The sequence below is a fragment of the Populus nigra genome, chromosome 15 (assembly GCF_951802175.1).
Source record: "Populus nigra chromosome 15, ddPopNigr1.1, whole genome shotgun sequence".
NCBI lineage: Eukaryota > Viridiplantae > Streptophyta > Magnoliopsida > Malpighiales > Salicaceae > Populus > Populus nigra.
The window spans coordinates 14,844,791-14,872,096 of record NC_084866.1 but is presented as its reverse complement, the minus strand read 5'-3'; the positions used below and the strand labels follow the sequence as shown (position 1 = coordinate 14,872,096).

Here is a 27,306-nt window from a genome sequence, read left to right as displayed (position 1 = left end):
GACATAGTATACATGACAAGGAAAGCCGTAAAAGGAAGTGCAATCGCGGACCATCTAGCTGATAATGCTGTTGAAGATTACGAACCTTTGGATTTTGACTTCCCAGATGAAGATATATTGTCAATAGAGAAAGAAGAAGAGAAGACAGATTGGTGGACAATGTTTTTTGACGGGGCAGTGAATGCATATGGTAATGGAGCCGGTGCGGTAATAATCTCTCCTAATAAGAGACAATATCCAGTTTCAGTTAAACTGCATTTCGAGTGCACCAACAATACAGCTGAGTATGAAGCTTGTATCCTCGGTTTAGAAGCGGCATTAGAGCTGAAGATAAAGAAGATAGATGTATATGGGGATTCAATGTTGATTATCTGCCAGGTTAAAGGGGAATGGCAAACCAAGGAGGAAAAGTTGAGGCCGTATCAGGAATACCTATCCACACTAGCAAAGGAATTTGAAGAAATTAGATTCACCCATCTAGGAAGGGAGGGGAACCATTTTGCAGATGCATTGGCCACGTTAGCTGCTATGACTACCATTGATCTCAAGTGCAAGGTACAACCGGTACACATTGACATTAGAAATGACCCAGCTCACTGTTGCTTAGTTGAAGGAGAGATAGACGGACAACCTTGGTATTATGATATCAAGAACCTTGTGCAAAATCATGAATATCCGGTGGGAGCTTCCAAAACGGATAAGAAAACCTTGAGAAGGTTGGCCATAGACTTCTATTTAGATGGAGAGATTTTGTACAAAAGATCATTTGACGGAACCCTACTAAGGTGTTTAAATGAGGCAGATGCTAGAAAGGCGCTACGGGAGGTCCATGAGGGGATTTGCTCAACCCATGCTAGCGGGCATATGATAGCGAGGAAAATCCAAAGGGCTGGTTATTTCTGGATGACACTAGAGAAAGATTGTATCGACTATGTCAGGAAATGTCACAAATGTCAAGTTTACAGTGACAGGGTCAATATGCCGCCAGCTCCGCTATTTAATCTGATATCCCCTTGGCCGTTTGCAATGTGGGGAATTGACGTAATCAGTCCTGTTAACCCAAAAGCTAGCAATGGTCATAGATTCATCCTCGTAGCTATTGACTACTTCACAAAGTGGGTGGAGGCCAGTTCATATGCCCACGTAACGCAGAACGTAGTGAAGAGGTTTATAGAGAAGGATTTGATTTGTCGATATGGTCCTCCGGAAAAGATAGTGACAGATAATGCACAGAATTTCAATGGCAAAATGATAGCAGAGTTGTGTACTAAATGGAAAATCAAGCATTCAAATTCTTCACCCTACCGACCAAAGATGAATGGCGCAGTAGAAGCCGCCAACAAGAACATCAAGAAGATTATTCAGAAAATGGTAGTCACATATAGAGATTGGCATGAGATGTTGTCATTCGCCCTTCATGCATACCGCACTACAGTCAGGACCTCGACAGGGACTACCCCATATTCTCTGGTGTACGGTATGGAAGCAGTGATGCCTTTGGAAGTAGAAATCCCGTCGTTAAGAGTGTTGATGGATTCCGAATTAGAGGAGGCCGAGTGGGCCAAAGTGAGATATGAGCAACTGAACTTGATCAGCGAAAAGAGGATAGCTGCGATATGTCATCACCAACTCTACCAGAAACGAATGGCCAAGGCATATGATAAAAAGGTTAGACCGCGGTTGTTTCAAGAAGGGGATCTAGTATTGAAGAAAATATTGTCACTGCCTGGAGTCGATCAAAGCAAATGGGCACCAAATTACGAGGGTCCTTACGTAGTAAAGAAGGCATTCTCAGGAGGAGCGCTGAAGTTGGCTAGAATGGATGGAGAAGACCTAGCTCGACCTGTGAATTCTGACTCTGTAAAAAGATATTATGCTTGATGTAGGCTCTTAAATCAATAAAGCAAAGTTTGGCCATTGACTTCTTTCTCTTTTGCATTGATCTCACAACAATCATTTTTGCATTAATCCCAACAGTGCATGTCTTGTTGTTATCGCACCTAAAAAGTTTAGCATCGGCTGAACGAATTTCTTCTCTATACAAAAGCCTAGGCTAGAATCACACCCCTACACTGGGGGCAATAAGAGATGTTTTCATGGAAAGTTTTACGTGTTTAAAATGCACGGAAGCCTATAGTTTTGAAAACCAAGCTAAAGCATTTGACAAAAGCATGACAAAGGGGCAATGACAAGTCATACATTTTGGGAAAAGGACTACTTGAAGAAAGTCAGAGACAACACGAGAGATGAATCCAGCATACGACGTCAAAAGCAAGCTCATGTTAAGAGGGAGTCCCATGAACTAGAAGAAGAGGATGGGGCCTATGTTTCAAAACCAGGTACGAATGCATGCATGGCATCTAATCATAAATCATTGTATATATGTTTTTTGGATCATTACAGGAGGAATTCTTAATGCACTCCCACAAGATTGGAGACGAAGAAGGAATCATATAGCAGATGATAGCAAAGAATCACAGTTGTGAATCATAGTGGATTCTGGAACAACGAGAAGAACAAGAAATAGAAAAAAATGAGAAGTGTTGAGCCCTACCATCAGGAAGAACGACATCGTATTTCAGCTTTGAATAAAAGGAATCGCCAGATGGGATTCCAAGATTGAAGGAGATCGCCAGAAGGGATCTCGTGTTTCGCTATTCAGAGGTCGCCAGATGGGACCCCGTATTACATGTTGAATAAAAGGAATCGCCAGATGGGATTCCAAGATTGAAGAAGATCGCCAGAAGGGATCTCGTGTTTCGCTATTCGGAGGTCGCCAGATGGGACCCCGTATTACAGGTTGAATAAAAGGAATCGCCAGATGGGATTCCAAGATTGAAGGAGATCGCCAGAAGGGATCTCGTGTTTCGCTATTCGGAGGTCGCCAGATGGGACCCCGTATTACATGTTGAATAAAAGGAATCGCCAGATGGGATTCCAAGTCGTTTAAAGGAGATCGCCAGAAGGGATCTCGTGTTTCGCTATTCGGAGGTCGCCAGATGGGACCCCGTATTACATGATGAATAAAAGGAATCGCCAGATGGGATTCCAAGATTGAAGGAGATCGCCAGAAGGGATCTCGTGTTTCGCTATTCGGAGGTCGCCAGATGGGACCCCGTATTACATGTTGAATAAAAGGAATCGCCAGATGGGATTCCAAGTCGTTTAAAGGAGATCGCCAAAAGGGATCTCGTGTTTCGCTATTCGGAGGTCGCCAGATGGGACCCCGTATTACATGTTGAATAAAAGGAATCGCCAGATGGGATTCCAAGATTGAAGGAGATCGCCAGAAGGGATCTCGTGTTTCGCTATTCGGAGGTCGCCAGATGGGACCTCGTATTACATGTTGAATAAAAGAAGGAATCGCCAGATGGGATTCCAAGTTGAATAAAGGAGATCGCCAGAAGGGATCTCGCATTTCGCTATTTGGAGGTCGCTAGATGGGACCTCGTAAAAAGAAAAAAAGAAAAAAGAAAAAGGGGAATCGCCAGATGGGATTCCAAGTTGATTAAAGGAGATCGCCAGAAGGGATCTCGTATTTCGATATTGGTTAAAGGAGGTCGTCAGACAGGACCTCATATTTCATGTTGGTTAAATGGAATCGCCGGATGGGATTCCAAGTTGAGATTGCTATAAAAGACAAGTTTCAGATCAATCAAGCTTCAATCAGATCAGTTCCGGGAGTTTCCGTTTTGGGTTTATCTTTATAAAACTTACTGCGCAAAAACCTTGCTCCGTAAGCATTATAAAGAGGGGGCATCTGTTGTAACCCATTTTTGGGTCCCCACAAAATATATATATAAAAATATATATATATAGCCAAAGGAGGTTAAGAAAAATAACAGGAGGCAGAAGCACTCAGAAAATGATCGGAAAATTGGTCAATGAGGTTAAAAATACAAAGATTGGATTTTTGACAGTATATTCTTGAAGGAGGAGAGCCCTATTGAGGAGGAAATTTGAAATTGGAGGAGAAAAGCCCAAATTTAGATGATTATGGATTTAATTGGATTTTTAAATGAATTTATAGGGGATTTGATTGCAAGAAAAATTGATTTTTAAGTCAATTTGGGCTTTAATTAGAAGAAATTTAAGTTCTGGGGCCAAAATATATTTTTTAGGAATTTATTAGGGCAAATCAGGGGCTTAATTGCATAAATATTGAAGTTTAAGGGCCAATTAGGGACTTAATTGAAGAAATCCGAAACCAAGGACCAAATTGAAGAAGGCGCGTAAGTATAGGGGCTGGAATTAATTGATTAAGGGGCCTAATTGAAGAAATTGAAAGTTTATTGATCAATTAAGGGCTCAATTGCATAAATCAGAGACCAAGGACTAAAGTGAAAAACGCGGCCAACAAGAGGGACGGAGACCGAAATTGGCAGGGATGCAATCGAAAAGCAAAAAAATGATTGAGGGGCTGTTTTGAAACTTAAAAAAAAAAAAAAAAAAAAAAAGGGGGCAGGAATCAGGCGACGCGTCGCCCGGTACTGTTCATTTTCTTCCCCACCAAGCTGCCCGAGTGGCCGACTTCCAGACGTGTTTTCTGCCTCGTTTGGCCCCCAAATCCGACAAAGCATGCACCAACATGTCCACCTGGAACTCCTTTATCCCGGGGAGTGGTCCGGTCGGGTCGAAAAGGTTTGGAACGGCTCCGTTTATTGGGCCAAAACATGCACCTCGGGCAGTCTGCAAATTTGGCAGTTCGAGGTGCACACTTTGAACCGACGGTTTGGATTGCTCGAGTCGAATCAAGGGCTGAGACTTTTTCCCCATTGAAGACAAGATTACCCTCTTTCCAGCCCTATAAATAGAAAGAATTTTCATGGTCAGACGGTTGGAGGAACGGAGCTCAAAGTTGGCACAAAATAAGCTTTTCCTGCGTGTTTTTCCTGCAAACATTTTTCTTTTTCCAGCTTCTTCTCCCTCTGCTCCGCCAGCATCAGCGCCTCTATTTTTTTTCTTCCATCGACAGACCCTCAGCAGCCGAACAACCCTCACACACATCTCCCCTCCCTCTTCTTCATTTCTAGCCGCCAGCCTTAGAGCCACCCCCCTGTTTTTGATTTTTTTTTTTCTTCTCCCTCAACCTGCCCCATCGTCTCCAGCAGCCCCCCAAAACACTGTCCCCTCTCCTTCCCATCAACACAAAGCCAGTAGCAGCTCCTCCCTCAGCTGCTCCTTCACCGCAGCTTCAGCAGCCCCAGCAACGCCCCCCGCGGCCTCCTCAGCAGTGACAGCCTCCACAGGAGCAAGCCTCCGCCTTCCAGCTTCTTCACCGGCCAACAGCAGTCCTCCTTCCTCCAGCGACGCCCAGCAGCAACCGGAGTAGCAGCTCCTTCCTCAGCCACACCAAAGGTTCCAGCCGAGAGCTTTCCTTCTCCTCTGCAGGAATCCGCTCCTCCTTCTTCCAGCCGGGACCAGACTCCACCGCAGCACCACCGGCCTCCCAGCAACGCACCAACTCCTCCGCGCCAGGTAAACTTTCCTTCCTCCTCATTTTATTTGTGTCAGCTGCGTTTCCTTCTGCATGCAGAAGGATGGGGGGAAAATAATTCCCCCCCCCCCCCGTTGGATTCTTGTGCTGGGCCAGACTTGTTCTGGCCCAGCTGGTTTTGTTGATGGGCCAGGCTAATCCTGGCCCAGCCCTGTCTTCTGGGCCGGGTCTGGCCCAGAAAAGAAATATCAGATTTTTGTTGGGCCGAGATTTCGGCCCGACATATTTTGGGGCTGAGTCCGGCCCAACGAATTGGGCCGGCCCAGCCCAGCCCAATTATATATTATGTACATTATATTGTGTTTTGTATTATTTATATCTAGATACATATAAAAAAAATTAATAATTTTCTTCGAAAAATTATTTCCAAAAATATGTGATTTTTCTGTAAGTTTATTACTGTATTTTGATCAATATCGGTTTGTATTTTTATACTGTAAAGATACAAATCCGGTATTAAAATACCCGGTTTTCATCAAAACGTCAAAGATTTTCAAAATAAAAAATGTCTTTTGCTTTCAAAAATTTTCCTAAATATCTTTAAAAATATTGTTGATTTTTCTGCATTTTTGTTAAAGTGGATTAATATTGGGTTGTATTTTTATACCGTAAGGATACCAACCCCGTATTAAAATACCCGATTTGCGTCAAAACATCAAAGAAAAAAAATACATAATTAAAAAATGTTTTGTTTTAAAATACGGCCTAGTCTCTCCAACATATATATATAAATATAATATCATATTTTCATACAACAAAGAAAGTTTCAAAAACAATATAGGTATTAGCATGCATTGTGGCTTTAATGACCAGTTTATTCAAGCCATGAGAACTAGGCCAATATTTCAAAAATTCTAAAAAATCTTTTTGTCTTCTTTTAGTATTTGGGATTACGAATTTATACGTAAAACGTATTCCTGATATTAAAAATATGGTTTTTTACATAGACGTTAGAACGGTTAGGTTTCACCGATAAGATAAGGACCTCCTTATTGAGGAGGACTTTTCTTGAACCATAGATAGACCAACAACTAGGAAACACAACGAGACCTTGAATCTTATCAGACAGTTAAACAATGCAGCTTACCTTAGGTAGGGCGTATTTGGGGTGCTAATACCTTCCCTTTACGCAACCAGTCCCCGTACCCAATCTCTAAGACCAGTTAGGGTTCCTAGTGACCAAAATACTAGGTGGCGACTCCCATTCCATTTCCTACCAACAAAAGACAATATTTTTTTGTCTCCCCACATTTGTCAAATAGATACCATATACTTTTTCCTAGATTTAAAAGTGGAATATTCGCCGCGACGCCGCGCACCCCGCGACAACGATCACAGATGTATTAAAGCTGGTAAATAGTCATGACCCGATCGATGTTTCTAACAATGTGTCTCGTCAAGATTTTATTTAATTTAGGCTTACATGTGGATAGGTGTACAGACAAGTGAGATGAGGTGTCCATGAAACTATATTTCTTTTCATATATTATGTTCGAAAAGTCATGTAAGAGAATAAACTTCTTTACCTAACTATTTATTGTTATAAAAATACTGCAGTAATGCTAAACAAATCAAAAAAAATTCTTGAATCATTTGATGATAACTGTTAATTTTACTTTCATGTCAAATTAATTATACATTATTCAAAATAATGAAAAAAAATATTTTTTTTACTATTCTTTGCCTCTCATAAAACGTGGTTGACAGCACTGTACAATTATACAAAACATTTTATTTTTTTTTGTCTATTCCCTGTTGTGCTTTTTCTTAGTGTTTAAAATTACTATGACTTTTGTTTTTTTATATTTTTTAAAAGTGTGTTTCGTGTAAAACAATATCAAATTAATATTTTTTTTTGACTAATGTGCTAATGTTAAAAAATAAAATAAAAATATTTTAACAAGAATTTTTTAAAAACATCCTACACTACAATACTAAACATTTATTAAAACGCTACAGATAACCCTGTTCAGTTCATCTTTTTTTTTTATGCAACTCTTTTTTTTTAATATAATTTCATCATGGATCCATGTGATATTATAATATTTTATGTGTTGGTATTTTCTTCTCTATCTATGTTCTTGAGAATTCATGGTATTTGATGAAATCTTAGAAGTGAATTATATAGAGGTCAGTTTATTGAAATAAGATTTGATTTATAGTATATCGAACCAATGGAATTCTCTTGATCATGACATGCCACAGAAGAACAGTTGGAGCAAAAATCAACGAGGGAGTCGACTTTGGACCTGTGCGGCTGTAAAATTAATTGAATTGTGACCCAGCTACTCTTCTCTGAGCTCCTAGCCGTGTAGGATTTTACACGTCTCCAACTTGTTTATCTTTACAAGCAAGGCCTTTGTTTTTTGACAACGTGGCCCAGTTTGATGAGAAATTATCATTTATATTTAGTTGTAAGTTTTTGTCTTATAACCTACTTTTTAAATTATTTTTCTCTTAAAAAATATAAAATTAATGCTTTTAAATATATTTTTGGATAATTTTAATATATTAAAGTAAAAAAAAATTCAAAATAAATATTATTTTAATGTATTTTTAATTACAAAACAAAACATCATGTACTATAATATCAAACAAAATCAATAAACACAATAAATATAAAAAAATAGGTGGAATGCAAGTATCCTTTAACGAGGATCATGACATTTTATCCATACATTTTATGTTTATCACCGTAGTTTAGTTTATTGACAGTATAATTGACTTAATTTACGTAATACTTTTTTATATTTAAGATTCGATTTAAAAGCCATGCATCAACTAAATCTTTGAGTGACAATGAATTATTGATTATATAAGGTAATCGGATAACTAACAATATTTATTTATTTTAGCTTTTCTTGTCAGGAATAAATTTCTAGGTTTGATTTGTGGTTAGAAAACAAACTCAGTCTGAGATCCAAAAAAAAAAAAAAAACCTCAATCACAGATGAAAAGTAAGTATTAAGCAGCAGCAATATCTGTTAATATATACAATATCCAGTGGTATAATTAAGTTCTATCAGCTTCACTATCTTTGAAGAAAAAAACATTTAGTAATTTGGGAAGCATTAATTCTATTTAATATTTATTAAGAGTGGTTTTCTATCTAGTGATGAAGCAAGACGACTATCCGAAGTAGAGCCTGTTGTGTCAGAAGAAGCAAGGTCCCAAAGCCCCTCCATGAAACCATTTGGATCATACTCGATCTCTTGAGGAATGATCATGTGCTGTGATTTTTGAGTCCCGTATGACTTTTGGATCCCCTCTAACACCATTGCCACTTCTTTCATTGTTGGCCTTTCTCTTCCTTTCATGCTCAAACATCTCTTGGCCAACATGGCAACCATCATTACATCTTCTTTCTTTCCTTGCATAGTAACTTGAGGATCAAGAATGTCAAATAGATGGTTTTCCTCCATGGAAACAATGAAATATGTTACTAAACTTCTGTTTTCTTCTTCTGATCTCATGGAAGAGATTGGCTTTTGTCCAGTGAGTAGCTCAGCAAGGACCACCCCAAAGCTATAAACATCACTCTTGGCTGTCAACTGGCTTGTTTGGAAGTACTCTGGATCCAAGTACCCGAAGGTGCCTAGTACTAGAGTTGTGACACGAGTTTGGTCGATGGTTACTGACTTTGATGTCCCAAAATCTGCTACTTTGGCTCTGTACTTCTCGTCTAGTAGTATGTTTGTAGACTTGATATCTCTGTGGAAAATTGGAATGGAAGCTGCTGAATGTAGGTAAGAAAGTGCCCCAGAAACCTCTGTTGCAATCCTTAATCGCATTTCCCAAGTTAATGGGAATTCTTCATTTGAGTCATGTAGAAACTGGTAAAGGGTTCCATTAGGAATGAATTCATAGACCAACAATGGAACCTCAGTTTCTAAGCAACAACCGAAAAGCTTGACCACATTCCTGTGGTTAATTTGTGAAAGAATGACAACTTCATTAATGAATTGTCTGAGATTATCTTCATCAAGAACTTTTGATTTCTTGACTGCAATGATTTTTCCATCCGCTAACATCCCTTTGTAAACTGTACCTTGGCCTCCCTGGCCAAGCGTTCTATTCACATTGTAATGATCAGTGGCCTTGTCCAACTCCTTTGAACCAAACAATTTGATTTTCTCGACGTTGACTTCCCCTGAAGATAGTTGTTCTTGCAGCAACAAACCACCATTCCGTTCAAAGAACATCTTCTTGCGTTTTTCATTCCTGCTTTTCTTTATAACTTTGTACAACCACCATGAACCAATAAGTAGGACCAATACTCCAAACCCCACGCCAAAACCTGCATAATGATTAACAGATCAATAAGCCTTCATGACTATTCACATTTTGAGAAATTCATGCACTCTTCTTCTCAAACTGTTGAAAAATAAAGAAACAAATCCATTTGTATCATGTCCTAGGTTGCAAGACAACATACCTAAACCCACCATTTTAACCCGAGATTTCTTGATTTCAAGCTTCACACATTGGTGGCCGCCGTATAGGTTTTGACAGATTAGGTCCCTGGAGCAAATAGTAGTGTTGTTGATGGAAGAGATCTGGCATTCATTAATATCTGCATATGTAGACAACACAAAATTCAGTACATCATGTAATTATCCTATTCTTTAATCCATGTTTAAAGAAACTATTAGTTTAGTTGATGATAATTATTACCTTGACAACCATCAGGAATATAAGGATTGCCTTGAAAGCCTGAGGAGCACCAACATAGAAGAAAAGTTGAGTTCGGGCTACATCTGGAAGTCCCGGAAGACGTTAAATTTGTTACACTATACGCTGATCCATTCAGCGTCATATTTTCGTATAATCCAAGATCAATTCTCCAATTTAGCACCACTGGGACATAGTCCATATCTATCACCGAAATGTTATTGTCGAGCCTCAGATTAAACCAATTTTGATCAACTAAGTAGGCATACTTGCACCCATCCTTCACCTTGTCGCCTACAACTTGTAAGGTTGCGTTAAAAAAATCGAGACCTGAGGGGATTGTGGTCTCGCAGCAGTTGATGCCATTACAAATAGTACCATTTGCAGAGGCATCACTACTGCTTACGTTGCAAATTGACATGCACCCGCCGACAGTAGCCTCATGTCTGCTCAACAAAGCAAGGTTGTTGCAACCAACTGCAACGAACCGATTTTCAGTTGAGAAAGAAAAAGGGGTATCTTCCAAATTGACGACCAGTGAATCCCTGCTGCTGGTTTTGCTGCTGCAATTTTGAAAGATGATTGGGAAATTGATTTGAATATTGTTGGGTTTATCAACTGAGATATCTGTTACCTCCAGGCTGGTTCCATTTAGGTCAAGTGTAGGAACGCTGCTAGAGTTGCAATCTATCCTGAATCTCTCTTCTAAGTAACAACCAGTTTCCATTCCAAATGGATATGGAATGATGATGTTTCCACAACGTTTTTTACATCCACTTTTTGTCATAGATTGTGCTTCTGCAAGAAATGGATTCAATGAGCAGAGCAAAAAAATGACTTGAAACACTAACTGAAAAGCCATTATTTTTCTGTACAGCTTTCCTCTCCCTGACTGAAATGAAAATCCTGCCGCTTGAAGCTATATAGATCAGATTCTTTACATTCTACCCTGTGAAATTCCCAACTAATAGTAGAAGGATTCAAAGCTGATTTCTTCTTGCTTTTGTTCTCCCCATTTACTCGCATCACTTTTAGAGCCAGATATTATTCTAGATGAGGGACTTTGACCAAACAAAAGATGATGTTTCTTCAACTAAACCTTGGGTTAATTAAAAGCATATATAGCTAAGATGAGAAAATGGATTATGAAAGAAGGTATTTTTGAAAACATAAACAACTAAGTTGAAGTAGGTCATCACCAGTCAAGGGACTAGATAGTTATTTTTCATACTATGGTACTCATTAGTTATTTTTAATAAACTATAGGGACTGAGTTTATTATTAAATAAGGTTTGAAATTTCGCACCCCAATAAATTCTACAGCTATTCTTGACTGATAATATATAAAAGAAAGAAAAGATGTGTAATGTCTGAGATGAGAAAATTTGATTGGGAAGAAAAGAGATTTTTGAAAATAAAAGTGCTAAATTAAAAACATTTGTGAAAGAATTATGTAATTACTTTCATACTAAAGGACTCATTAATTATTAGTTCTGATAAACTATATAATTATGTAATTATGAATTAATTCTTAATTTTTTGACGTATTCATTGTCCATTCATCTAGAAAAGAAAGAAATATCTTGGTTTCTTGCAAGGAAATTAATCAATCATAACGCGTGAATGCTAGAAATTATAGAAATGTCAAATGATTTCCTTCTTACCATCACTGGACTTGCGGTATCATAACTTTTCAAGGTTTAAATTAATATTTGAATAAGTTTCGAAACTCTATATATTCCAGGAGCCATTCTTGACTGATAATGAATGCCTGTGACCAACACAGCATGCTCATGGAGTGCTTCATCTTGAACCAGTCAAGGATACATATATCACCAAATAAATCTACGTACGAACGTTGTTCTTGATAGTGTTATGGATACTATCAAGAACAATGGATATATAAAAAAAATGGAAAATAAAAAAAATTCTTTATATTATTTATATGATCAGGAACAACTATTTGGTTATAGCTATAACAAAACATATAATTACAAAAAAGAAAAAAAAATCTATTATGTGTGCAAGAGTAGTGTCGTTTCTTTTGAAGAAGCAACACCATTGTCAAAACCAAAGCCTATTGAGGTAGAAGCAAGGTCCCAACGAGCATCCATTACTTCATAACCATTATCATATTCAATCTCCTGTGAAATGTTGAAATCCTTTTCTGAAATTTGATTCCTAAGTGATTTTTTTTGAATCCCCTCCATCCCTAAAGCAACTTCTTTCATCGTAGGCCTTTCTTTCCCATTTAACCCCAAGCAACTCCTAGCCAAGGTAGCAACCATCAACACATCCTCTTTCTTCCCTTGCATCATGACTTGAGGATCAAGAATATCAAACAGATGGTTGTCTTTCATGGACTGAATGAAATATGCGACTAAACTTCTGTTACAAGTAGAGATGGGACAAATAATCTAAGGGAGGGGAATTTAAATTACCGTTAAGTGAAACGGTGCGTTTTGAACATTTCAGTTATAGTCAATGCTATGCGTTTTAAATTCAATTGTAAAAGCCACGTGCTCAAGAGCACAGGCTCTAGAATCTTAAGAGGGAAAAACTGTTATATATAGTACGTTTCTGTTGCTAGCAGGGGCATGAAATGAGAATGATATAACAAATTCCTTAATCTTCGGAACACACTCTCTATCTCTCTCTCACTCTTTCCTCTACATTCTTTACCAAACAATCTGTGTAATTCCTTTCCCTTACCTGCCATTGCTATCATCTTCTTATTGTTCATTAACTCTGACAGTGACAAGTGTTCATAATCCTAAACGGTTGCTCCAACTTCTGGGTTCATCATCCGATCTGCAAAAGGTACTGCCTTTTGTCCAGTGAGTAGCTCGACGAGGACTACACCAAAGCTATATACATCACTCTTGTCGGTGAACTGGCTTGACTGAAAGTATTCTGCATCCAAGTATCCAAAGGTACCAGAGTTGTGACATGAGTCTGGTCAATGCTTAAAACAGTGTGTTTGTAGACTTGATGTCTCTGTGATAAATGGGGATGGAAGCTGATGAATGCAGGTAGGAGAGTGCCCCTGCTACCTCTGTTGCAATCCTTAAGCGCATTTCCCATGTTAATGGGAGTTCCTCATTTGGGTAGTTGAGAAACTGGGAAAGTGTCCCATTAGGAATGAATTCATAAACCAACAATGGAACTTCTCCAAGCAACAGCCCAAAATCTTAAACACATTTCTATGGTTAATTTGTGAAAGATGACCACCTCATTGATAAATTGTCTGAGATTCCCTTCATCAAGAATTTTGGATTTCTTTAACTGCAACGATCTTTCCATCAGCCAACCTCCCTGGCCAAGCATTCTATTCACATCGTAGTGATCTGTGGCATTGTCTAGCTCTTTGGATGTAAACAATTTGATTTTCCCAACATGGACTTCACCTGAAGACAGTTGTTCTTGCAGCAATAAACCACCATTCCATACGAAGTATTTTTTCCTCTGTTTTTCAGTCCTCCTCTTGAATACTTTGTACAACCACCACAGACCAATGAGCATAAACAATGCTCCGAATCCCACTCCAATTCCTACAAAAGTCAAGCAATTATGAACAGATAGGGAAAGGGGACTGATCAGGAAAAATACAAGTACTCTTACTCCTAAGCAATTGTCATTTCTTAGATGATATAGGATGCAAATGCAGCAACATACCCCAGGACCAACGTTTTTTCTCTCACATGTCCCTGGTAAGTAATCCATGTAGTCTGGATCCTCTGTCACATAGAGTAACATAGTTGATCTTTACACCATGTAATGGTAAAAAAATTCGAGAAGAATCGATGGAGTAGGAAGTATAATGCCAAAGAAAATAAGAAAATTGTAAAATCAACCAGGAATTTACCTTCACAATGACCTAAATAAGGATTTCCTACAAAGCCTGGTATACAAGAAAACTGAACTGTTGCCAACTGGTTGGTTGAATGAATGGGAGGATTCAGAACTCGACACTTATAAGTGTGTGGGGTTTTGTATGTTCTCTTCTTCATACAAGACGTACGTCTTTGATATTTATAGACTTTGTAGGGTTGTAAACTTACTACGCATCCTAATCGTATGAATAATTACGAGAATAATTACTTTACCATAAACAACTGCGTAACTAACCTATAAGACTACTAACTCATGGAGGCGCCGGCCTCCCCTCTCAGACAAGACATTCAAGCAGATGCCACACTAACAAATTGTAAAACGGGGAATTTAGGCATGTGCATAGTTTGTAAAATAAAGAATTTTCCGGAAACTTAAGTGGAAAATAACTAAAAATATTATCATGCTCTACATGAATATTGATTCCTTTTGCAATAGCCAGGACTCCAGCTAGCACTTGTTGTTCGTATTGCTGCATGCTACCAGGCTACATGCATGCATGCTTGATGATCGAATTAAAATCTATAGAAAATCCTATGTAGTGTATAAATGAAGTTCTAAAAGTTACCATTAGAGAAGAAGATTGGGGAAGTAGAAAAATCCCAAAAAGTAGTGAATATAAAAGAAATAATCATAATGCAAAGATTTTACATAGATATGTAATGTCTGCACCCACAAATAATAAGGAGAAAGTTCAATGTTCTTGCAATCCAGGTTTCGAAGGAAATCCTTATCTTTCTGGTATTTGTCAAGGTAAACTTCTGGTTACATTTCCTACTCTATAGATTCTTCTGGCATGGTTTACCGTTGTATGGTTTACCGTTGTATGGTTTACTGATCAACTCTGTGGTTTATCCAGGTGTTACAGAGGGTAGAGTATACGACGATTACCGGCGGAGAATCAAAGCTAAAATGGCAGGCCTAGGTATGTTGTTGCTGAATTTTCACTCTACACCACTATTAAGTACAGCACCTACCCTGTATAGTGTGGCACCTACACTCAATAACTTATTTTGCAGTTACATGGGCATAATTAAAAGGTATTTCTTCTCCTCCATTTCTCATTAGGTAAACCACATGGTCTTAAGGGCCAAGGATATAAATACCTCAGGCCACCCACGACATAAGGAGGACAGAATCACACAGAGCATAAGAGGCCACAAAAAGCCACCAAACAACATTGTTCCTCTCCTCCTACACATATTTCTCCTCTTCTACTACACACACCTCTGCTGTTATACATATTGTTATTCCCCTGCTCCACAATCCCCCCTCCTACCCAGTTGTGCACACTTTTCCCTCTAGACACTCTACTACACTTCTTGTTTTTATACATTATTCTCCTAGTATATTTACTAACTCTTGTTTTTATATATTATTCTCCTCGGATATTTACTAACTTAAATACTATAGTATTTCTTATTTTGGTAGGGTGCTTATTCTTATAGTAGTATGGAAATCACCCCCAACCCCTCTACAAGTAGCTAAATGTAGTCACCTCATCAACCCACCATCCATTAGCGAAGAGTGAGTGTGAAATTTTTTTTAAAATAAAGCTGTAAATTTATTATTTTAATCCATAGTAATTGACTAGGAAAAATTTTCTAAACATAGGCTAATATTTTAATTTCACAACCCGTAAAATAATAGACTTGAGTTCAATTAAGAAACTCAATTTTCAATCAATTTAATGTTGATGGATGAAATTAACAAAAATATTTTCAATTTAAAAATTTATCAAAGAAAAAAATAACAATAAAAAGAATGACCATCAAATCTAAAAAAAAATGAAGGAGGGTGAAATAAAAAAAATCAATTTAAAAAATTATCTTAAATAAAAAAATAATCAAAAGAATATGAATAAAATATTAAAACATTGAAGGAGGATCAAATTAAAAAATTTCAATTTTAGAAATAAATTAAAATAAAACAAATAAAAAAAAGAGGAATAAAAAATCCAAAGAAAAAAAATGTAAAGGGCTGATTTGCAAATTTGAATAGCCAGAAGTAAATTTTTAAGAGGAGGGAAAAAAAAAATCAAATTAAGCTGTTAAACAAGTAGGTGGAGGAACATGCACGTCGTTCCACAAGTTGAAGAAAAACATTAACAAATAGACTAATGAAGATAATGACTGTGGAGCCCCTAACATCAAGTGGATGGAACCTTACAAGTGATCAGAGATCTGTTGATTAGACGTGCACCTAGAAAGAAATGTAATGTCAAGATTTAACTTGATTATAGCATGATATATGATGTTAGGGTATGTTTGATAATTAGGGGTAAATGATTGGATAACTTAATATATATATATATATATATATAGATTGGACAGCTTAACATATGGCTGCGTTAATTACTTTCCATGTAAAATTAAGCCCGTTTTTGTTCCTTCTCTCTGCTAAAAAGCTACCGTCTCAAAGTAGAAAAATGTGGTTTAGATTTGTGCAGGATTGTGTTAGCATTAAATATTTGTAGATTTTTTAATTTGATTACTCATATATATATATATATATTATACTTTAGGAAATAGCTAGAAAATTTAATGTTGAAGAACGTTTAATAAATATTTCAAGTTCAAATTAATAAACAAAGAAAATGATTTTTTTTTAATGCTTTAGCAATTGAGATTGACTTCCCTTTCGAGGAATTGAACCTGCAACCTCTAATAAAAGTGGGAGTACTGTAGCTTCGAGAGGAGATAGAGTCCCAGTGGCAAAAATAGACCGATGATGCAATTATAACCCACTATAGTATAGGTTAGTGTAATTGACTGACTCGGTCAAGTCTGGCTGCTTAATTCTTTGTGTGGTTCTAAAGACTTTGGTTTTGAGCTTTCTACTCATGGAAGGCGAAAGTAAAAAAAACAAAGAAAGAAAGAATTAGTAGAAAGAAGAAGAAGATCTTGGATAACTTAACATATGGCTGGGTTACTTGCCAAGTAAGAGCCCGTTTTATACCTTCTCTCTTCTATAAAGCTACTCTGTCTGAAAGAAGAAGAAAAAGGATATGGCAGCTGTTGAGTTAACAGTATTTCAGGTCATCCTGTTGTTCTGGTCATTGCGTACTGCAGAATCACAGGTTATGACATTGCCTGGCTGTGAATCTTATTGTGGAGACATTAGTATTCCATATCCCTTTGGAATGAAAGAAGGATGTTACCTAGAAGAAAGGTTCAAAATACTCTGCATCAACTATAGCGGTCGAGTACTTCCTAAACTTACTGTAAACGGCACTGATCTGGAGGTGAGTTACATCTCAGTTGATGACAGTACGATTGAGGTCATGTTTCCAATTGTTTTTGCAAATTGTAGTGGCAAAGATAGAAACACAGTTGTTGACTTGGAAGGAAGCCCTTTTGTTTTCTCCTCCGAGAATTACTTCATTGCAAGGGGTTGTGACAATCTTGCCTTGATGACCCAAAATCAATCTACTATTGGTGGGTGTATGTCAATTTGTGACAAAAACAGTGATAGCACGATGGCTAGCTGCAGTGGGATCAACTGTTGCCAGACCAGGATTCCTTCATTTCTCAAGGTTTTTAATGTAACCATGAAGGGGTTAGATGATGTAAGAGGAAGCAGTGGGAAAAATGAATGCAGGTCTGCCTATTTAATTGCCCAAAGAAGGTGGATCTACTACGGGGAGTATTATTCTGTCGGAGGGAGCTTTGACTATTATTATTACAGGAGAGACAGGGACTATGTTCCCGCAGTGCTGGATTGGGGGATAGACAAAAGGGTATTTGAATCACTTGTTGAGAATGGATCATTCTATAATACAAGTTATACTTCTATGTGTACGAATGTGAATTCTTCCATTAATTCAAACAACCAGAGCTCCACCGTTCAATGCTTTTGCTATCCAGGCTTCGTAGGAAATCCTTATCTTAATGGTATTTGTCAAGGTAAACTCCTGGTTACAATTCCTACTCTATAGATTCTTCTGGCATGGTTTATACCATTGTATGGCTTACTGATCCATCAACTCTGTGGTTTCTTCATGTGTTGCAGCGGGTAGAGCATACGACAATTACCGGCGTAAAATCAAAGCTAAAATGGCAGGCATAGGTATGTTGCATTTTCACTCTATATCATCATGACAGAAATGACTATAGATTATGTCACACTTTAAACGGGTCAAGAAAACAATTGACTGGCATTGTAATGTTTGCTTAGAGGAAAACTATGCTACAAATGTCATAATTGACGATTTTATAAGCTCGAAGAAATTAAAATATATCAGATTCAATGGCGGATCCTCTAAGAGAGATCGGAGAAGACAGCAGCCTCCCTTGCGATTTTTCTTTTTCTTTTTTTTGCAAGTAGTATATACGTTTATGCTCCTATAACTAGTAATAATTAATTAATTATCAGGTGACACGTGTATATATGCGACAAATTTTATAATACAAAAAAATAATTACTAATATTCTATTAATTATTTTTTAATATTCACTTTGAAAAAGAAAAAAAAACAGATATAAAAAGAACAATAAAAACAAAATCCATGAACCATTAAAATACTAAAAATATTTTCACTTATGATTTTTCTTTTTATATATGCCACTAATTATTTTATAAACACCATAAAATTTCTTGTATATATCACTCTAGTTTTAAATATTTCATATGTAAAATTATAATATAAGTCGTACTATAATTTGTCGTCAACTAATGGATTAAATAAAATCAATCAATTTATTCAAGAACCAATGACATGAAATTTTTTTGTTGATGCCATTTTAACCAATTACTCATGGAGGTTGATCGTACAATTTAGCCTTCTAAATTATTCAATTTTGTGCCCTTGTTTTCAAATTTTATTTGTAATTAGATCGTTGTTTCACAATTTTCTTCTTTCCCAAGTATGAATAATGCTTTCTTGAAAAAATGTATGAATAATTAGTTTCAAGTAAAAAAGTACACTTTCTTGAAATATGCTTCTAATAATATTTTTTTCTTCACATAAGATTAAAAATAAGATTCGTACACTTAGGAAAAACAATGAGGTAGAGGAAGCAAGAAGGAAATTCAATTCTTGTTATAGGATACAGACTCTGTTGCCTGGATAAGTAGTAAAGACGGTCTGCAAAAGGGAAGTTAGTGATAAAATCTAGACCCTTGCTGCAGCTGTACAGCCCAAAAATCACCAATCCTAGCCCAGCAATATCAAATAATTGCAGATACTGCACCATTACTAAAGCAAACACACAGAATTTGTTTTTCTGAGTTCAGCTCTAATAAAAGAATTGAATGCAATTGGTTGACTTGTGCAGGTGTTGGAGTGGGATTTGGAGCACTGTTTTTACTCATTGGTTTATGGTGGTTGTACAAAGTATTCAAGAGAAAGAGGAGTGAAAAACTAAAGAAAAAGTACTTTAAGAGGAATGGTGGTCTATTACTGCAAGAACAACTATCTTCAGGTGAAGTCAATGTTGAGAAAATCAAAATGTTTCCTTCGAAAGAATTAGACAAGGCCACTGATCATTACAATGTGAATAGAACGCTGGGCCAGGGAGGCCAAGGAACAGTTTACAAAGGGATGTTGGCGGATGGAAAAATCGTTGCAGTCAAGAAATCCAAAGTAATTGATGAAGGGAATCTCAGACAATTTATCAACGAGGTCGTCCTTCTATCCCAAATTAACCATAGAAATGTGGTTAAGCTTTTGGGTTGTTGTTTAGAGACTGAAGTTCCATTGTTAGTCTATGAATTCATTCCTAATGGGACCCTTTTCCAGTTTCTCCATGACCCTAATGAGGAATTCCCTTTAACTTGGGAAATGCGCTTAAGGATTGCAGCAGAGGTAGCAGGGGCACTTTTCTATCTACATTCAGCAGCCTCCCTCCCCATTTTCCATAGAGACATCAAGTCTACAAACATACTGCTTGATGAAAAGTATAGAGCCAAAGTCGCAGATTTTGGGACTTCAAGGTCGGTAAGCATCGACCAGACTCATGTCACAACTCTAGTACAAGGCACCTTTGGGTACTTGGATCCAGAGTACTTCCAATCAAGCCAATTCACAGACAAGAGTGATGTCTATAGCTTTGGTGTCGTTCTTGTTGAGCTACTTACTGGGCAGAAGCCAATCTCGTTCACAAGAACAGAAGAACAAGGCAGAAGTTTAGCCACATATTTCATAATGGCCATGGAGAGCAACTGCCTGTTTGATATTCTTGATCCTCAGGTTGTGAAGCAAGGGGAAAGAGAGGAAGTGTTGATGGTTGCTAGCTTGGCTAGGAGCTGCTTGAGGTTAAATGGGAAAGAAAGGCCTACGATGAAAGAAGTCACAATGGTGCTGGAGAGGATTAAAAAATCCGAAAACTTGACCGTCCAACAAGAGAATGAATATGACAGAAATGAAGTGATGGGAGCACCTTGGGATGTTACTTCTGCCTCAACAATTTCCAGCTTCGATATTGGTGCTCCTTCATCACTAGATGAAAAACCACTCTTACATACATATTGAAATTATTTACTACATGTCTTAATTTTGTGTTGGTACGTCAAACTTAAATAGGCTTGTGGTATTGGTTTTAGACTTGTAGCACTTTCCTCCTTTTTTTTTTTGTAATTGTGTGTTCTAGTTGCCCGTAATTTGAAACAGCTGTTGAAGTCGTTTCTTATTAACAGAGAGTCATCATCCAGTCTCTCCAAAAGCATAATGCTCTTGAGCACTTGAAAACAAGAGCGCCATTAAAGCCCATCTGTGCAGGCTAACATCCTTGTATTTCTTTTATGGAAAGAGATTGGGTATGGCCCGCGCAATGAACACAAGGACAGAGCATCCCGTGAGGCCATGATCTAACTCTCTTATCATCTCCCTTGCTGTCATTTTCCAAATGCCATATCCTAAACTTTTGTCTCCCGCTTGTCCACCACCACCATCACCACCAGCTTCTACTAATGGTCGAAGGAGCGTGGTCTACTGATTTCAACGAGGTCCCCTCTTTGGGATAGTACTTGTCCTTGTTTCGCATGGAGCTATCTTGTCCTTGGACACTCAAATGACACACGTGCAACCAACCACCATGTGAACTTTGACACTCAATAGTTTCCATCCCCACAAACCAAATCATAAATAGATACGCATCCTATTAAGCTCAAGATTGGATGATTTCGAATCCCCAGGAATATGATCGCCTCAAAGTTTGGATTGTGATGCATAATTGTCCAACACGTCATTAGTATTCAGGTCTACATCCATTGCCATTGGGTCCATTCTTTTTCCATCAGTAAGTCGGAAAGTAGTGGAATCCTGGCATGCATGATAGCCCTTGTAGCCTAATTGCACAAGCCCTTGATCATTGTTGCAAATATGATCAGGATTCCTTGCATGATTTGATTGACATTTGAAAGCAGACACTTTTTGTCACGACCCGAGTCCCAGATCCATGACCGGCATATAGGCAAGGTTCCCCTCCAAGGTTCCATATCTATGCGAACCCAAACTTACACACAAACTTATCCTAACTCAATCAGAGTTCAACGCAGCATTAATAACAAAATCAACTTTATAATATAATTGAATTGTCTTAATACAAGAGTTTATATAAGTTCAGAGTTTTGGAGCACTAACTAGACATAAAGGAAGGTACAAATTACTACCAAAAGAGCAGGTTCTGAAGGTCCAACAAAATGACCTGCTATCAAGCTATAAGCCTGAAAAGGATAAATAATGAGATGGTGAGTTCAACAACTCAGTGAGTAGATAACGTTCAATATACACACACGAGGTAATACAGCAATGAGAAATATATATACAAGTATGGCTTTAGGTTCTTATGGAAGTGTTCTCAAATTGGCCATAACAAGAAGATCATATGGTAAAACTCGTCAGAAAATCAAAATGCAATGAGCATGAGGCTCCGTACTGTGGGATGATCAGTCCACACAGGTTGGTGACTTCCCCGACCAACTAGGGTTCAGATACGATGTGCATAAAGACTAACACTACCCTGTTAGCATGGGTATTCTGACTTACATACCATAGGTTCATAATCATAATCTAACAAACATATTCATATCTCAAAACTCAACTCATGACATCAATCAAATGAAGAGCTATCAATTCAAAAGTCAATTCAAAATATATGTTGGTTCATATCAAGAATTCAGATTCAATAATTGATCATGCTTTATCATAACAAGGATAATAATCAACATATATATTATCAAGAAGCATGATTCAATTCATATTAACAAATCAAATATTTATACTATTTCTCATGCATATGGAAAATTATCCACTCACCTGACTCAAAAGCAACAAAACTCAAAGCTGATATCGAAGAAAATCCTACTGACGTCCCGCCGGTAGAATATCAGGATTATCTGAATATAAAGGAGACATATTCAAGAATGACTCAAAAGAATATATAACCTATTTAATACACTTATCTAAGGGTATATTTCATAACCCTGAATGTTTTTTGAACTCACTAGTCAATTTTTCCTAAAAACCCAACATTTAACGGTTTTCCCGAAATCTAATCCATAATAAAAACAACTAATAAAATTGACAATAATTCACTAAATAACCCTTAATTATTCATCAAAATAATCTTAAAAAGGTAATATTACAGCTAGGGACTAATCTGTAATTTATCATATTCTTAAGGGTTAAATTGCAACTTTTGTCAAATTAGAGGACCAAACTAAAATTTATCATAAATCCATGAATATACTGAAATTCTGACCATAATTAGTCCTCATTTCTGTCCAGATCATCTCATTATACTCCAAGGACCATTCTGGAATTTTACCAAAATTTTAGGGTCAAATTGTAATTTTTTGTCAAATTGGAGGACCAAATTGAAAGTGTTAAATTCTCTTATCTATACAATAATTCTGTCCATAATTCATATGTTATTCTGTTCAGATTCTCGGAATAGGCTCCAGGGACCAATTTGTAATTTTCCAAAGTTCGGGGACTAAACTGTAATTTTCCAAAATTGAGGGACCAAATTGAATTTTTCGTCATCTTCAACCTCCAAATCAGAATTCTCACAGGTTACCTACTGTTCTTGACAAATTTCTAACTCAACATTCACCATTTACACAATTCATAACTCAAAATCATCACAATCTTCCATAATCAACTCATTAATCAATTACCCATAACAATTAACCTTATAACATTCAATTTAATTCATCAATTAAACCCGAAACACAAATTTTCAAAACCCTAACATTCATCAAAACTGAAATTAAGTTCAATTAACATACATTTATACATTTAACAACCTAAATCTTACCTTTAAACTTATTCTCTTCAACTCCTTTCTATTTCCCTTCTAATTTCCCTCTTTTCTCTTCTTCTTCTTCTTCCTCCCTTCTCTCTCACGGTTTGCTCTCTCAAATATTCAGATCCCTTCTTTTGTTTTGTTTTTTTTTCTTCTATTTATATTTATCAAGTTTTGTTGAATTACCACTATACCCCTTATTCATTTATTCTAACCTTTAAGCCTTCAAGGGCTTTATTGTATTTTCCAATCCTTTTAATACAAAACATTACACTTTTTGTGATGGGAGCTATTGAAGTTTGCTTTAAGATGCTGCGGTCAAAGATTCTATTTTTAGTTTATATTTTCCTGCAATAATAATAGCTTGTCCTAGTCATTAGGAATTTGTTAATCTGTTAGTTTGTTAACAGATGATGGTTTTATTTTAGCTTTTTCAGTTGTAATTTACTTCTATAAATATGTACGAGATTGCTTCAACAATCAAGCAATTCTGTATTAATTTATTCTTAATAAAACAGTGCAGTATCAATATTGATTTCTCTTCTATTCTCTTGTTTCTTGAAACACACTTCAAACACCTAAAACTCCAGCAACTACAAGAAACACCTTTGTCAGATTTCTTGCTAATAAAACAGTAGAAAACAACCACTGTTCATATTAAAATCTAGAAATCTTATTTACTGTTTCACTGTTTTTAATTTAAACACTTTCATTTGGTATTAGAGCTAATTCTTGAAGGGACCTGTAATGGAGGTTGAAACAAGTTTTTCTCACATGTCTTCTCCTATCTTTGATGGAGAAAACTATCAACTGTGGGCAGTGAAGATGGAGACCTATCTGGATGCTATGGATCTGTGGGAAGCTGTTGAGGAAGATTATGAAGTGCATCCTCTGCCTAATAATCCAACAGTGGCTTAGATCAAAAACCACAAAGAGATAAAAACAAGGAAATCAAAAGCAAAAGCATGTCTATTTGCTGCTGTTTCCACAACCATTTTCACCAGAATTATGTCACTTCAATCAGCAAAGGATGTTTGGGATTACTTGAAGAAGGAATATGCAGGAGATGAAAGAATTCGTGGCATGCAAAGTCTCAACTTGATAAGAGAATTTGAACTGCAGAGGATGAAGGATTCTGAGTCCATAAAAGAGTACTCAGATAAATTGCTTGGAATCGTCAACAAGGTAAGGCTACTAGGTACAAGTTTCTCTGACTCCAGAATTGTAGAGAAAATCCTAGTAACTGTACCTGAGAAATATGAAGCATCCATAACCACCTTGGAAAATACCAAGGATCTGTGCAAGATCACCTTGGCAGAATTATTGAATGCCTTACAAGCTCAAGAGCAACGAAGGCTTATGAGGCAAGATTAGATTGCTGAAGGAGCTTTACCAGCCAAGCATCAGGACCACGGCAAGGACAAAAGGAAATTCATCAAGAAATTTCAGGCTTCAATTAATGAAGCCACTACCAGCACCAGAAATCAAGACAAAGGAAGAAACTCAAATAGAGGCTATCCACCTTGTAAGTATTGTGGCAGAACAGGTCATCCACCATTCAAATGTTGGAAAAGGCCTGATGCAAAATGTAACAAGTGCAATCAGCTTGGACATGAGGCTGTTATATACAAGAACAAATTTCAGATGAGGGAAGCAGATGCTCAAATTGCTGAGAAAGATGATGAAGATCAGATTTTTGTGGCAACCTGTTTTTCAACCAAGAGCTCTTCAGAATGTTGGCTGATCGACAGTGGTTGTACAAACCACATGACATATGACAGAACCCTTTTCAAAGACTTGCAGTCCACTAAAATCACAAAGGTTCGAATAGGAAACGGTGACTATATTTCAGCAAAGGGAAAAGGAACCATTTCAATTACAACAAACTCAGGTACAAAATCTATTTCAGATGTTCTTTACGTACCTGATATTGATCAAAATTTGCTAAGTATGGGTCAGCTAATAGAAAAGGGATTCAAAGTTACATTTGAAGATCATTGCTGCCTCATATATGATGTTGCTGGCCAGAAAATTTTACAAGTCAAAATGAAAGGGAAAAGCTTTTCATTTTTTCCAACTGAGAAGGAGCATACAGCCTATTCCACAAATACAAGCATCACTGAAACTTGGCACAAGAGACTTGGGCATTGTCATCTCCAGCGAATACTGACAATGAAAAAGAATGAAGTGATAATAGGATTGCCTGCTCTTACTGATCAAATGCCGAATTGTCATGCTTGTCAATTTGGCAAACAAAGGAGGCTGCCTTTTCCTAAATCTACCTGGAAGGCATCTTAAAAGCTGCAACTCATTCACACAGATCTAGCAGGACCTCAAAGAACACCATCACTGAAAGGTAGTCTCTACTACATTGTGTTCATTGATGATTTTTCAAGGATGTGCTGGATTTTTTTCTTGAAGTTCAAGTCAGAGGTTGCTGGAATATTCTGGAAATTCAAGAAGATGGTGGAAAATCAGAGTGGCTGCAAGATTCAAAGCATAAGATCAGATAATGGGAAGGAGTATACTTTAGCAACATTTAATCTATTCTGTGAAGAAGCTGGAATTAAACATCAGCTCACTACTCCTTACACTCTAGAGCAAAATGGGGTTAGTGAAAGGAGAAATAGATATGTAATGGAGATGGCTAGGTGTATGTTGCATGACAAGGAGTTGCCTAAAGAATTCTGGGCAGAGGCAGCAAATACAACAGTCTATCTTCAAAATCGACTTCCAGCCAAGTTTTTGAATGAAAGAACACCAATCGAAGTCTGGTATGGATATAAACCTTCACTGATCTTTCTTAAAGTATTTGGCAGTGTGTGTTTTGTCCACATTCCTCAGGTCAAGCGCGACAAGCTTGATAAGAAAGCACTTCCAGGCATATTTGTGGGATACAACTTAGTCTCCAAAGCATACAAAGTGTATCATCCACAAACAAAGAAGATATCAATTACAAGGGATGTACACTTCAATGAAGATGAGCAATGGGACTGGAAGAACCTTCAAAAGAGAACTCCTTCTGAGGATCAAATGGCTCCTCAGTGGCAGAATGAACTAGAAGATGATCCTCCAGTTAAAGGCACAAGGCTGCTGTCAGACATCTATCAAAGATGCAACATTGCATTTTATGAACCTGCTGGATATGAAGAGGCACTCAAAGACAGCAAATGGAAGAAGGCCATGGAGGAGGAGCTGTCAATGATTCAGAAAAACAATACCTGAACATTAGTTGACAGACCTGAAGGCAGAAAAGTTATAGGAGTGAAGTGGATATATCGAACGAAGCTGAATGCAGATAACTCCATCAACAAACACAAGGCTAGGCTTGTTGTTAAAGGGTATGCTCAGATTCTTGGTGTTGATTATTCTGACACGTTTGCACCTGTTGCTAGACTGGACACAATCAAATTGCTGCTAGCAATCTCAGCACAGAAGGGCTGGAAAGTGTTTCAGTTAGATGTAAAATCAGCCTTCTTAAATGGAGTTTTACAAGAAGAAATATATGTGGAGCAGCCTGATGGATTTGTGATTCAAGGAGCAGAGGATAAGGTCTACCTTTTGCAAAAGGCTCTCTATGGGCTGAAGCAAGCTCCTAGAGCTTGGTACAGGAGCTTGGTACAGCCGGATTGATGAGCATTTGCTAAATTTAGGCTTTGTAAAAAGCTTATTCGAGGCCACTCTGTATGTCAAACTGAAGGACAATGATGTTCTTATAGTGTCCCTTTATGTTGATGATCTTTTAGTGACAGGAAATACTGAATTGCTGGTTGAAGAATTCAAACAAGAAATGATGAATATGTTTGAAATGACCGATCTTGGTCTTATGACTTATTTTCTTGGAATAGAGGTCAAGCAAAGCCAGAATGAAGTCTTCATCTGCCAGAAGAAATATGCAAAGGAAATATTGAAGAAATTTCAGATGGAAGAGTGTAAAGCAACCAGCAGACCAATGAACCAAAAGGAAAAGCTAAGCAAGAATGATGGGGCAGATAAAGT

At 37.3% G+C, this 27,306-nt stretch overlaps 2 protein-coding genes, 1 long non-coding RNA gene and 1 pseudogene across 3 annotated transcripts; 1 reads left to right on the top strand and 3 right to left on the bottom strand.

Annotated features, from left to right (window-relative positions):
- Window positions 1-8,513: 8,513 nt before the first annotated feature.
- LOC133674027 (wall-associated receptor kinase-like 10) lies at window positions 8,514-11,030 on the bottom strand. Its single transcript, XM_062094981.1, has 3 exons — window positions 10,172-11,030; window positions 9,933-10,070; window positions 8,514-9,794 (listed from the first exon to the last, which is right to left on the bottom strand). The coding sequence occupies exons 1-3, from the start codon at window positions 11,028-11,030 to the stop codon at window positions 8,575-8,577; spliced, it is 2,217 nt and encodes a 738-aa protein (XP_061950965.1). The 3' UTR covers window positions 8,514-8,574.
- Window positions 11,031-12,183: 1,153 nt separating this feature from the next.
- On the bottom strand, window positions 12,184-13,924 carry LOC133674025 (wall-associated receptor kinase-like 22; annotated as a pseudogene).
- A 3,006-nt stretch (window positions 13,925-16,930) lies between these two features.
- Window positions 16,931-20,692, top strand: LOC133673901 (wall-associated receptor kinase-like 1). The gene is made up of 3 exons (XM_062094833.1): window positions 16,931-17,964; window positions 18,071-18,127; window positions 19,336-20,692. Exons 1-3 carry the CDS (start codon window positions 17,067-17,069, stop codon window positions 20,529-20,531), a joined length of 2,151 nt encoding a protein of 716 aa, XP_061950817.1. The 5' UTR covers window positions 16,931-17,066; the 3' UTR covers window positions 20,532-20,692.
- Window positions 20,693-21,558: 866 nt separating this feature from the next.
- LOC133673902 (uncharacterized) lies at window positions 21,559-23,423 on the bottom strand. Its single transcript, XR_009835093.1, has 3 exons — window positions 23,320-23,423; window positions 22,317-22,396; window positions 21,559-21,724 (listed from the first exon to the last, which is right to left on the bottom strand). It is a non-coding gene; the product is annotated as an uncharacterized LOC133673902 (long non-coding RNA).
- Between the last annotated feature and the right edge of the window lie 3,883 nt (window positions 23,424-27,306).